This window comes from Vipera berus (genome assembly GCF_964194415.1).
Source record: "Vipera berus genome assembly, chromosome: 2".
NCBI classification, from domain to species: Eukaryota; Metazoa; Chordata; class Lepidosauria; order Squamata; family Viperidae; genus Vipera; species Vipera berus.
The window spans coordinates 210,288,961-210,301,518 of record NC_138203.1 but is presented as its reverse complement, the minus strand read 5'-3'; the positions used below and the strand labels follow the sequence as shown (position 1 = coordinate 210,301,518).

Sequence of the window (12,558 nt, the reverse complement as noted above, 5' to 3'; positions counted from 1 at the left end):
TTACAAAGTCAGCTTAATTGCCCCCAACAATCTGGGTCCTCATTTTACCTACCTCGGAAGGATGGAAGGCTGAGTCAACCTTGAGCCTGGTGGGATGCGAACCTGCACTAATTGCAGGCAGCTGGTGTTACTTAAGGAGGCATTAGCCCACTGCTCCACCAAGGCTCTGTGTCTATGAATGGCTCCTGTGTCTATGAATCAGGCAACTTATATGTGAAAAAGAAGAAGACAAAAAGCATTCATGTTTGTTCCATTATGTTGCTAGTATTGTGTTGGTTGCATAGCTGTTGATATGTACTTAACCGTGTTTTCCCCAAAATAAGACCTGGTCTTAATTTATTTTTTTTTGGGGGGGGCTCCAAAAGAGACACCAAGTCTTATTTGGGGGGGGGAGAGTGTCTTTTCCACTCACCTCTGACACTGACAGCTTCGCCCAACCGGCCCACTTCTGCAGCCAGAGGAAATGCCTCTGCAGCTGAGAATGGAGCTCCGGCCTGCTTTTCGCCAAGAGAGGCCTTTCCAGAAAGGCCTCTGACTGTGAAATGCAGGCCGGGTGATGCAGCAGAAGAAGTGGGCTGGTGACGACAGGCAGGCTGCAATGGTAAGTGGGTGAATGGGGCGTGGGGCAGCTCCACCCCCCCACCCCTGCCCTAGCTTGATTTTTAGGCATGCACCTCACCCCAAAACTAGGGCTTATTTTGGGGGTAGGGCTTATATTACTCCCACTCCACAAAATCAAGCTACGGCTTATTTTGGGGGGGGGTAGGTCTTACTTTCAGGGAAACACGTTATTACCTTTAGAAAGCACCCCTATCTTTCGATCACAAAGATTATGAAAAAGTGTGCTCATGTTCTGAAACAGAGATGTGCCCCACTCGGGTAGTGAAAAACAACAAACAAGCCTATATGTAATTTTATTGAAAATACACAATCTATTTCCTGTTGTTTTTAGAAGACGAAGATTTCACAAATGAAGTGGGCATACTCTTTTCACAGCTGTGCATCTCTCTAAAACCAGCTAAATTGCTCCAAGTGAGTATATATTTGTTTTTGGCTTTTAAGATTATCCATAGGCCTGGTCTGGAAGTAGTTTGTCTTTTGAAATTTGAAGTAGCTTGTAGTAAGTAGACTAACTTTAAATTTAATTAATTTTTATTTTAATTCATTTAAATTACATTGATTAATAATTAATGATATATAATAGCAACTGAAGGAATTTTATAATTTAGGCCATTACATATTAGAAGTGCTTTTCAACAATGTGCATCTTTGTCCCATCACCTCTAGGCGGAATAGGTGGCAAACAAGCCTAATAAATAAATAAATCCTTCAAGCTGACTCTTAGTGGTCCATATTGTTGCAGCTTTTTAAAATATCCAGAATTTAATCTAATTAAACCTAATTTCTGGGCATTGGCTTGTTATCTTTTATGTTTTACATGTAAAGTTTAAAGAATAGCTTAAGGCAACGATCGAAGTATTTTTCTTTAAGGTGATAGGTTAATAGAAGTAGAATGAAACAGAAAATACGTTTTGTTTTGAGTTTAAAACAAAACAGCTGTACCTGAACTTTCATATGAATATTCTACTCTATTCTATCCTGCAATACAAGTCAGAATTGTTCAAGTGTTCTAAAAAAACCAGAAATATTTTGACTTCACCCATAGGAAACAATGGATCTGAGGGCCGGCTTCTGTTCTTTTGTGTTTTACAAGAGGGTCAGAGGAAAAAGTGAGATTGTAATTCATGCATCTGCCACCTCAAGCACAAAATAGAAGTCCAATTTTGGTGCTTGGAACAGTTGGAATATTTCAAATGGCAGAACTCCAGATGACCAGATTTTATTCAGTCTTAAAATTCTTCAAACCTACACTATTTCCAGTCATATTTCAAAGTTAAAAGACACATTTCCTTGTAGTAATGTGTAAAAACAGTAAGTGGCAGTTTTCCAGGAGAGAATGACAAACTATTCATTGTTATTTGTCTGATTTTTTTTTAAAAAAAATCTGGTGTACTCCTCTGGTTTGGAAAGTTTATCTGACACACTTATTTTTTATAGTTATCTTCTACATACTTATACAAGAGATTACATTTTCGTATGAACTTTTAGATGTATGAAACATCTTGGGTTGGGCGGGATGAGTGAGTAGAGTTTCCCAGGCCACAGGAATAAAATTATAGCTTCTATGTTAACCCAAACACTGGCTTATATTTATATATTATATGTTAACCCAATCATTGCACTGTACCCTTCCTCCAACAAAGAAGAAGAAAGAAAATGTGAGCTATTTCAGTCTTGAATGGGGAAGATTACAGATTACAAATATTATGCTATTTTCTAACCCTTCGTTCTATACCAGTATGATTGAAAAACCATAATGGCATTGTACAGATAGAAGCAGTTTTGATTTTCAGTGGCTAGAGTTGGGAAGGCAGGGAGCAATTCATGTAATCAGTGAAGAGTGACCACTTACTTATAGGAAGTTGTGTTGTGGTGGAGATACACCGTTTGCACCCTCCTCATGGACATGATGCTAGCGTGACATTTTGCTGCAAATTGAGAATGTGAAGCCTTATAGATATTGTTCTCTCTGGCATCTATTGTCATTGATCATATTGGCTGGGGGATGCTGGCAATTCAGCTACATCTGGAAGGCTAAACATTCCCCATGTCTCTGTAAGAAAATAATATATTTATTTAAAGAAATTAGTTTCCTTGCCATGTAGCAGGCCTTTGGCATTTTGTTATCACCACATGGGAATAATTATGGACTGGGATCTTTTATCTTTTCTCTGTGGAGCCTGGATAGGGGCATTCTCCTGATCAGCAATATGTTGATGTATCTCTTTTTTCTCTTGGGCAGGCAAGGACCTCTGCTCATGAATTAGTTAAAAACCTCGACATGCAAGTGGCCAAAGAAGCAGAAAAGCATGAAGGAGACCCTGACGTAGGCTCAGGAGATACTGAACAAGAGAATAAAAAGTCAGTGGAGGTAATAATTTTAATCAAAAGAACACTACAGTACAGCTCAAATGGGTACATCCATCTAAGAGCTATCATCATATCTCTTCATTCTTAAGCTATGATCTCTGCATGTAATCTTTGTCAGGTGGAATTAGATAATAGAATAGCATTATTTTCTAATTTTGCAGGATATCCACATGGTTGCAATCAGAAGCCTGGCTGAGTTGACAGCTTATTCCATTGAAATATTCCACAAAACTGCAGCATTGGTTCTTCATGGGCAGAAAGAAGATGTGTTGGCTATAAACCGAGCTAAAAGCCTTTCCCAGTAAGATGAATCACTCCTGTCTTCTCTATTTCTTTCCCTTCTTCTCAAAAATGTAAAAAGATTAACAAATACTTGGTTCCTGCTCACCATTCTTGTTTAGGGCAGTGGAATAAAAGCCCAAAGAATCTCCTACACAATTCTTTACTTCTGTATGTCCATATCTAGTATAACACACTGCCATGGAAAATCGCAGGCTTATAAGAGCTCCAGTACTTCCTGTAGGAAATGTTCTTACTACCATGTTTATAGGCCTTCTGCTTGCTTATGGCTCCAAGAGGTTACAGAGTTACATTCAGTCTGAATGTTTTCCTTCAGTTGAGCCTTCCTATTTCTCTTTAGTAATGGAAGTGATCAGTCAAAATAATGGATGAATGAGATGAGGAAGGGGCATATAGGTCAAACTGGAAAACAGCCTGATTTATCTCTTAACAATCAGAGTGCCCAGTTCTAGTCTAAATCTGAATCTAAAATTTTGATAACGGCAATCAAAGTCTTACTATCTATCACTGGACATTGAGAAATGAGTACACCCTCTCCTCATGTATTGATTAATGTTCCATTCCAATGGCCATTAAGTGAAATGGTTGCTAAATGAACACAAGAGAGAGATGCAAGTGTCGCTGGTTGCTGCTGTCTGATTCAGATAAAAGTTATCTTGTACAATGTCGCTCTTCCTCAGCTGCTTTTCTTCAGAGCTCAGTGCTTTCTTGAAAGCGGCTAACCCAAATTAACAAGAACAGCTCCATGCCCTTAATTAGTTGATTAGAAGCCTCTGGCCCAGCAGCTCCCAACCTTTTGGCACCAGGCACCAGTTTCCCTGGGGAGAGGTTTCTCTGCGGACCGGAGGGGGTGTGATTTCATGTGCTGTCTGCATCCCGCAGATGGGGCTTCACTTGTTTGTGCAGACCGGTTTCTGACATGCTGCAGACTGGTGCCGGTCCATGGTCTGGAGGTTGGGGACCCCTGCTCTGGCCCATTGATGAAGCTGACCAGACCTTAATCAGTTTCACACTGAATACTTTGGTTGACAGATGGGACAAAATTTGGCCCTAAATAATGTGCATTGGTCAGAAAATGAAATTTTAATTACCATTTATTACTGTCATATTTGTGAACGGTCACTGAGGTCATCACTAAATGAGATGTACAGTTAAGCTATATATAATTTTCTGCTTGACAGAATTGGGTATTTGTGGATATATAGCTCAACTACCTGGAAATCTGACAAGTTTTAAATGAATTGGTTCAGGTAGTTCTGTAAAATAACATATTTAAAAATTATTTATCCCAGAAAGATATTTACGTTTCTTTGATTTCCCCCCCCCCTCTACAATGTATCAGATTAGTAGATATCAAGATGATCTTTTGTTGGAAAGCTGCTAAATAGGTGCGGGGTTTAAGTGCAGAATAAACGGCAATATGAAGTATTTATAATTTTGCTCAATACTAGAATGGGTGAGCAGCTTTCAAGGAAGCACTCAGTGCTATGCCCTCCCAGATCTCACAGGCATCAGTATTTTTTGTTTAATTCTTGGTTCCAGGAAAAAGAAGTAATAAAGAACACTAACTGATAAGGAAGAATTTTTGTAGCTCACGGTTGAAATGAGGGGTCCTTGGTGCTCTCTGAGCTTGGTTGTTTCTTTGCAGACATTTCATTATCCAATCTAGGTAGCATCATCAGTTCTAGTGCACTGACTGGCATTGATGATGCCAGTTTTTGGGTAATGAAATGTCTGAAAAGGAAAACAACCAAGTTCAAGAGAGCACAAGAGCACTAAATATTGCAGCAGGCTTGCACCGTCCTTTTTTTTCAACATTTCTCCCAGAAAGTATTCTCAATTTGATAACCCTGCTAAAAGAATTTACTATGATTAGAAGCGAAACCTCTCCTCGCTGCCTTTTTTCCCCTTCTTTTTTTTTACATACATAGCTAAAGGAAATATTTGCAAGTTAATTTGAATCTGTGTCTTCATATCCCTTCAAACCACCAAGAACCAGCTTTAGAAGGTCTTGATTTTCTATTCATGTATTTTCCAGATCAGCTCATTATGGCAAAATCAGGGCATACGTCTAGTTAGGTTCCCAGGCATACTAGTTGCAAATTATGCAGGACCTTTAGAAACTGACGGAGAGCTTGTAGATCATCCTTAGTCTTGGACATGGTAAAATAAAAAATAAAAAGATAAAGATGTATAAAGATTATGATGTGTTGTTCTTTTTTTTAGAATGACCATTATGCTGTGCAAAGAATTGTCGTCCCTCTCTAAAGAATTTGCTACATGCTTAACAGCTGCTGGGGTAAGATGCTGTATGATGTCTAGTGATGAAAAGCTTGTCATGGCACAGTAGAAAGATTCAGCCTGCAGGACACATACTGCTGTTTTTGTTTTATGCTATTTTGAAGAAAGGTGTCCTGCTATTTCCTGTAACTGCTACAATCAGTCAAGTATTTTAAAGGTAAAGGTAAGGTAAAGGTTCCCCCGCAAATGCGTGCTAGACGTTTCCAACTCTAGGGGCCGGTGCTCATCTCCGTTTCAAAGCCGAAGAGCCAGAGCTTGTCCGAGGACATCTCCATGGTCATGTGGCCGGCATGACTAGACGCCAAAGGCGCATGGAACACTGTTACCTTCCCACCGTAGTGGGCCCTATTTTTCTACTTGCATTTTTACGTGCTTTCGAACTGCTAGGTTGGCAGAAGCTGGGACGAGTAACAGGAGCTCACTCTGTTACACTGCACTCGGGATTCGACCTGCCAAACTGCCGACCTTCTGATCGACAAGCTCAGCGTCCTAACCCACTGAGCCACCACGTCCCTTTTTACTTCGTATTTTACTTCGCTTTTATTAGTAAGATGTTAGAGTTTACCATTTTTAAAGGATTTTTTTTTGGCCAGATAAATCAGAAAAGGTTACTGAGGTTGGATTTTTTTCCATAGGTTTCTTTATATCAGTAGTTTCCTCCATTTTGCTTTAGATGCTCACATTACTCTATTATGAGAGGATCCATGCCAGATATTTAGCATCATTTCCATCTTGGCTCTCAATACTGCACATACTCATTTCAGTAGCATGGGGAATAGATTATGAACTGATTAAAAATCAAAGGTTTTGAATTAGTTTTAGATATGCAGCCTGTATTCTCTTCAAGATCTCTCTTTTTTTGGCTTGGTTTTCAAGTGCAACTTAATATATTCAATCTTTTCAGGTGGAAGAGAAGGCTGATGTGCTCAATCCTTTAATCACAGGAGTGTTTTTGGAGGTGAGTTACATATGCAAATGCTTGTGAGAAATGTGATTCTGAAAAACCATTTTGATATATGGTTGGTTATCTGGCCTGACATAGCTGTGAAACTAGTACAGGAATTCCTTGACTTACAACCATAATTAAACCCAAATTTTCTGTTGCTAAGCAAGACTTGTTAAGTAAGTTGTATGTCACATTTTATGACCTTTTTGCCACAGTTGCTAAGCAAATGGGCTTTTCTCATTTACTTTGCTTGTTGGAAGCCAGCTGGAAAGGTTACAAATGGTGATCAAATGATCCCGGGACATGGCAACTATCATAAATACATGCCAGTTGCCAAGCACCGAAATATTGATCATGTGACCATGGGGATGCTGCAACGGTTGTAGGTGTAAAAATTGGTCATAAATTTCTTTTTTCAGTGTAACTTCATATGGTCACTAAACAAAAGGCTGTAAATTGAGGACCTCCTGTATTTAGCTCACAATATCTGTTTCTGAAGTTTTATTGTGCAGAGAAAAGCAGCGTACATAAAATGGTAAATGTTTTGGGATGTTGTTTTGCTCAGGACAAAACAATCCTATCCAAGTTTGGATGAACAAGTTGAAGAAATAAAACATTTGAAACATCACACTTTGTTTTCAGCTTATAACACAGTTTAGGTTAGAATTGCGCACTTCAGAATTCTCTTCTGTGATCAAAACAATTAGTTTTTGCTGCTTAGAACATGTGATCTGGACTTTTTGCTCAAACATTCAAAATGGCAGTTCAGAGTTGAAACACTTTGCATATTCCTATTAAAATGTGATAGTGTCACATGATTTACTGCCCTAGATACTAAGGATGATGAGCAGTGTAGAGATTTTATGCTAAAGGCCTTGGCTAGGGCTTCAAAACACAACCTTATCTTCATAGCCTAACCTTATACAGACTAAATATATAACAACGAAGATTAATATTCCATTTCTCCATCTCCATCCAACTGACAAAATGATGTAATAATTCCCATAGATTAGAACAAAACTGAAATAATGTAAAAAGAGTTTAAAAAAAAACAGATGGATGGCTTTAAGTGAATATGGAACAATGTGTTCATGTAATATGCCTAGGAATCAATCAAATTACTTACATACCTGTGCTTCATTATTTATTTTACTAAAGCAATTAATTAGAGACAGATGCCAAACAAATTCTGATCTTTAGAATGGATGGATGTTCTTTATTCGTATGACTAGCTTTTCATTCTCTTATAGGCTTCCAACAGTGCCTCTTATATCCAAGATGCCTTTCAACTACTTTTGCCCGTGCTGCAGATCTCGCATATCCAGACTCGGACAGAGTTATCTCAGCAATAAATCAAGTCTGAGTAAACTGGAACATCACTTCCAATGGACCTGAATGGAAGTTCCCTTGTTCCATAAGAAGACAAAAGCATCTTACTATAAATTAAGACAGATGTGTTGACTTGTAGTTTGCCACTGTCCAGAATAAGATGCTGAAGGGCCATGATGCAACCACCTACATAGGTAGACAGGATGATCTGTAGACAGCATAGGATGTTTGTAATGCAATTTGTCTTTGTCATTTTGCTGGATAATCTTCTATCTGCTTCTGCTCCTTAGACCCTCTGCATTATGCTCCTTGAGATAAAAGCATTATGAAGGAAAGACTCATAGTGCAAGGGACGCATAGCGCAACAATGTTCGTGGCTTGACACCTGAGATTATTGGAGTCAGTAACTGCTGCAAATTGCATTATACTCACATTGCTATTTTAAGTTAAAAGCCTAGCACTCCAAAGAGATATTGAGAAAATAAGATTGGTTTTAGAGCATGTGAGTGATTTTTCAATTGTCTATTCTAAGATCTGGAGATCCCAAAGGAAACAAAAAGACTTAAAAAAAACTCTGCTAAGATTGCAGTTCTGGGTGTTATTTGAAAGGAGAAAAAGGGCCATTTATATATCTCGACTTGCTACCCAGTAAGCATGATTATGCTTCAGGTGTGAAAAGTTTTTAGACAACTTAGTGATCTGACCTTTTATTGATGTATACTCTCTATTAGTGCTTGTTTACAGATAAATTTGGTATTTTTTTTTAAAAAAGAAACACTTTTATGTAATAGCATTTGATGTTTAAATAAACACATTTTGCTAGACCTCAGTTAATCAATAGATTTTCAGTGTCCTACTTCCTTAGCAGTAAATAAAAAGGAGCCAAGAAGGAGTTGACTCCATTTGAAGAAAAGTAAGGCTTTTGATAAATGCCTTGAGGTAAGATGGGCAGCCTATACATATTATAAATAAATAAAATGAAGCTATCAAGGGAAGTTTACAAATTAGATGCAGTATTTTGTTTCCCTTTAGACCCATTTCATGACTGGATAATTCTGTGAAAATAATTTTTTAGGGTTCTGGGAAATTAGCCTGAATTCCAAAAATTGTGACTTAATTCTTAATATCAAAGACTAGAATACAATTTCTTCTTATCTTTTTTGTCCAATTGTTACTTTGCACAATTTTGTCTTGTTCCATAATTTATATGTTTATTAACTTGTTCTTTCCTAGAATCCTAGTTCGGCTCAGGGAAAGTCTACTAGCAAAGGAAAAAAAGATGAATTGCAACTTGTTTTACTTTAGTAAATGTTCTTGCTTTTGTCTTTGTTAGCATGTCTTTGTTTTAATTGCAGTTCTGAATTGCTTGATGGTCTTTACAGTTACTAAATTACTTTATTACCATATTACAGCACTAGTAAGGAATGTTGGAACAATGCACTATATACATCTATATACATCTACATACATGAGTGTGTATGTGTATATATGTGTCTCTGTGTATGTATATGTATGTGCATATATATATATATATATATATATATATATATATATATATGCACATACATATACAGGTAATCTAAAAATAGTTAACAAGCATATATATATATATATATATATATATATATATATATATATATATATATATATATATATATATATATATATACACACACACACACACATAAGATACATACATATAAGATACATACATATATATACACACATCCAATAAAATGCCCTTTAATTTCAAAATAAAAGGCTTTTTAGACCGTTTAATTTCTAGCAAAGTATCTATTTTATCTATTTTAAATATGTATATGCACTATATTGTATACAGAGAATAAATGTCTTATGATGTAATAAGGAAATGGCTGCTTATTAAATACGTTGACTGTTGAATACCTACAGTTACTCATATTCAGGTCAACAAAACAATATTTCTGACGTGCTGCTTTCACACATTTTCTTGCTTAATGTATGGAATTGCATTGTTTCAAGATAGTGGGAATGATACCATATGTGATGAACATATAGTATATTGGGCAGAATACATGTGGTTTGTTTTTCTACTTGTGTGAAATTAATACTTAAATTAAAAATGCATATTCTACCCTATTACTTTACCCAAAGAGAATAGCAATCTGTTCAAATGGAACAATTGCATATTTTCTCCAACAGTTGCTCAGCCCTCGTTTCATTTTTAGATCTTTTCAAAGGAGACATAGACTTTGTGAAATGCTTTGCATTTGATTATAGAATTGTAGTGTTGTTATAAGACTACAGAGAAATTGTACTTCCAATTCATAAAAACAGTATGAAAGTAAAATTAGAAATGTACTGGATTGATAGAACTGTAAGTGAATGAACAAAGAAAGACCATAGGTTGAAGTCTTCAAACCAAGTGGCTACAGGTTTGGATTTATAAGAATATTGTAAATAAATAGAAAACAAAGAAACTTGGAACGACTTTTTATGCATCCCTCTTCCCTGTTTTTGGTTTTGGAATCAAGTTCCAAATGCACTCCCAAGTAAGCACACTTACTTGAAAATATAAATGTTTTAAATGCTGAGTACATTTAACTAAATTTAATTGGCTTATGTCTTCAATACCTACGTCTAGCTTAATCTTTTTTGCCATTTTTATTCCTCTATATTGCTTTTGTTCTGCACTGTTTTCCCATGGTATAAGGTTTTGGAGCATGCTGGATGAGGTATTCTGGGAATTGAACTACACATCTCTTAGAGATGCCAAGGTTGAAAAACATTGCTTTAAAACCTATTGATCATCTTCCCTAGCATTATTTTAGAAAGGGATGAGATTAGTGAGACATAAAATTAGACTCTCACATAGGTTTATGCTACTGCAAATAACGTTGACAAGTTTCAATTATATAGAATAAAAAACAACTCTGTGTATCTAAAGAAATCGTTCACCAGCCCAAGAAACCTCAGCTTTAAGCCAATTGTTAGGGACCATGTGGTTGCAACACAAGTAAAGATTGAACTGAATGAACTTTGTCTTTTTTAATTTGTTATAATTCTGTACCAAAGGAATAAGAAAAGAGAAAAGTCTATCCCTTCTTGTTCAAATAACTGCTCAAAAACAATATAATTAAATAGGGTTTATGAAGTAGACTTGGCTAAGCAGAACAAAATGTAGCAGAAGAAGCCAGTTGCATAAATTATTATAGCAATAATTGCAAGAGCAAAAGAGGCACGAATTGTCTACTTCAAACATATACTAACAGCATGATCATCAGTTTCCAACTTGGTTGCTGGCAACACTTGCCCAGGACTGAAAATAGGCAACAATCTTTTCAAACATGATCTTTGGTATGTTGGATATGTCAATTTTAATTCTAAAAATGAAGACCAACTGTGAACCATGGTTGTAATTCTTTAAAAAAAATCAGTTGAAATGCAGCTCTGGGAAGTGTTCCAAAGGTGCTTTTCAACAGGCAATTGGAATTTCTTTGTTTTTTTCTTCAAAATGTTTCACTTCTCATCCAAGAAGCTTCTTCAGTTTTCAAGGAGAAGAGAAAAAAGACAGTCCAGTGACCTTTTGAAAAGCACCTTTGGGACAACCATGACCTGGATCATTCAGAATCTTCATAGACACTCTGGGAAATGGATAAATTATCAGAAAACAACATAATTCTAATATTTAGTGGGCTTTTCCTATTTATACTTTTATTTTCACCTGAATCATTTTACATAAATGTGGACTGGTTCTCAGTTATACTATTCTTCAGGGCTTTTTTTTCTCATAGAACGCTTAGAACGGAGTTCCGGCACCTTTTTTGGATGGAACCTTGTAGGGTAGGCAAGGCGGGTTGTAAGACGTGTGAGTTCCGGCACCTTTTTCTTTTACAAAAAAAAGCACTGCTATTCTTTATTTACAGTATAAAGCATACTTGAAACACTTCTACTGTCAATGCTGCTAACATCAAATGTTCTTGCTTTGACAAAAGATGAAGCAGCTATTTAATATTTAAACTTATATGTTACTTTAAGAGCTATAATCAGTTATTGCTAGGGGAGGGGGAAGAAAGAATGTGTCTCAAGGCTGTCTTGAAATAAGAGAAGATAAGAATTTGGTGGGTTGTCTAACAGAAGGGAAAACTGACCCTTCAAACTGATTGGAGAATGTGATTTATGACAGCAATGAAAAGGTGGAGAATTGTGTTTAACATATTGTGCTAAGGGGAGGGGAATTCAGATTTCAACTTCTCTTAGCAAGGATTGCCGATGTTATAGGGCTCTGATAAAAAGACTTTTAAGGTAAACAATGCCTCAGAGTCATTTGAAGAGCTCATCTGTCAGAAACTTGGCATCCACTAAAAATAATCAAAAGCTAAATTTGGAATATAATATGATCAGTCATTTAGTTATTTAAGAAATAGACTATTATTTACTCTGCTCTCAATGTCATATGTAACTTTGCACATGTGTATACTCTTTTTATTAAAAAGTTTTACAATACATTTTTAAATACAAAAAACTCCCTCCTCCCCTCCCCTCCCCTCCGCCCTCCCCAACTTCCCAGAGCTGAATACAGGGTATAGTGATACAAACATAAGCTAAAATATGCTAACAACAAAAGTAAAACATTAAATTCTATCGCACTTTAACTCTCCATAGTCATAATATTAATGAAATAACAAATAACTAATTATACATCATAAAAA

General features: G+C 36.4%; 1 protein-coding gene across 3 annotated transcripts in view; it reads left to right on the top strand.

Moving 5' to 3' along the window:
• FAM114A2 (family with sequence similarity 114 member A2) overlaps positions 1 to 12,558 on the top strand; it is a 46,978-nt gene that overhangs the window by 11,002 nt on the left and 23,418 nt on the right. For 2 of the 3 annotated variants that reach the window (XM_081321922.1, XM_081321920.1), the window contains 6 exons: positions 953 to 1,032; positions 2,864 to 2,992; positions 3,153 to 3,292; positions 5,518 to 5,590; positions 6,497 to 6,550; positions 7,789 to 8,061. In XM_081321922.1, coding sequence (XP_081178048.1) covers positions 953 to 1,032; positions 2,864 to 2,992; positions 3,153 to 3,292; positions 5,518 to 5,590; positions 6,497 to 6,550; positions 7,789 to 7,890 — 578 coding nt within the window. In that variant the 3' untranslated portion in view covers positions 7,891 to 8,061. Of the gene's footprint in view, positions 1 to 952; positions 1,033 to 2,863; positions 2,993 to 3,152; positions 3,293 to 5,517; positions 5,591 to 6,496; positions 6,551 to 7,788; positions 9,460 to 12,558 lie in introns of those variants that run through there. The other variant, XM_081321921.1, reaches the window with a different exon arrangement.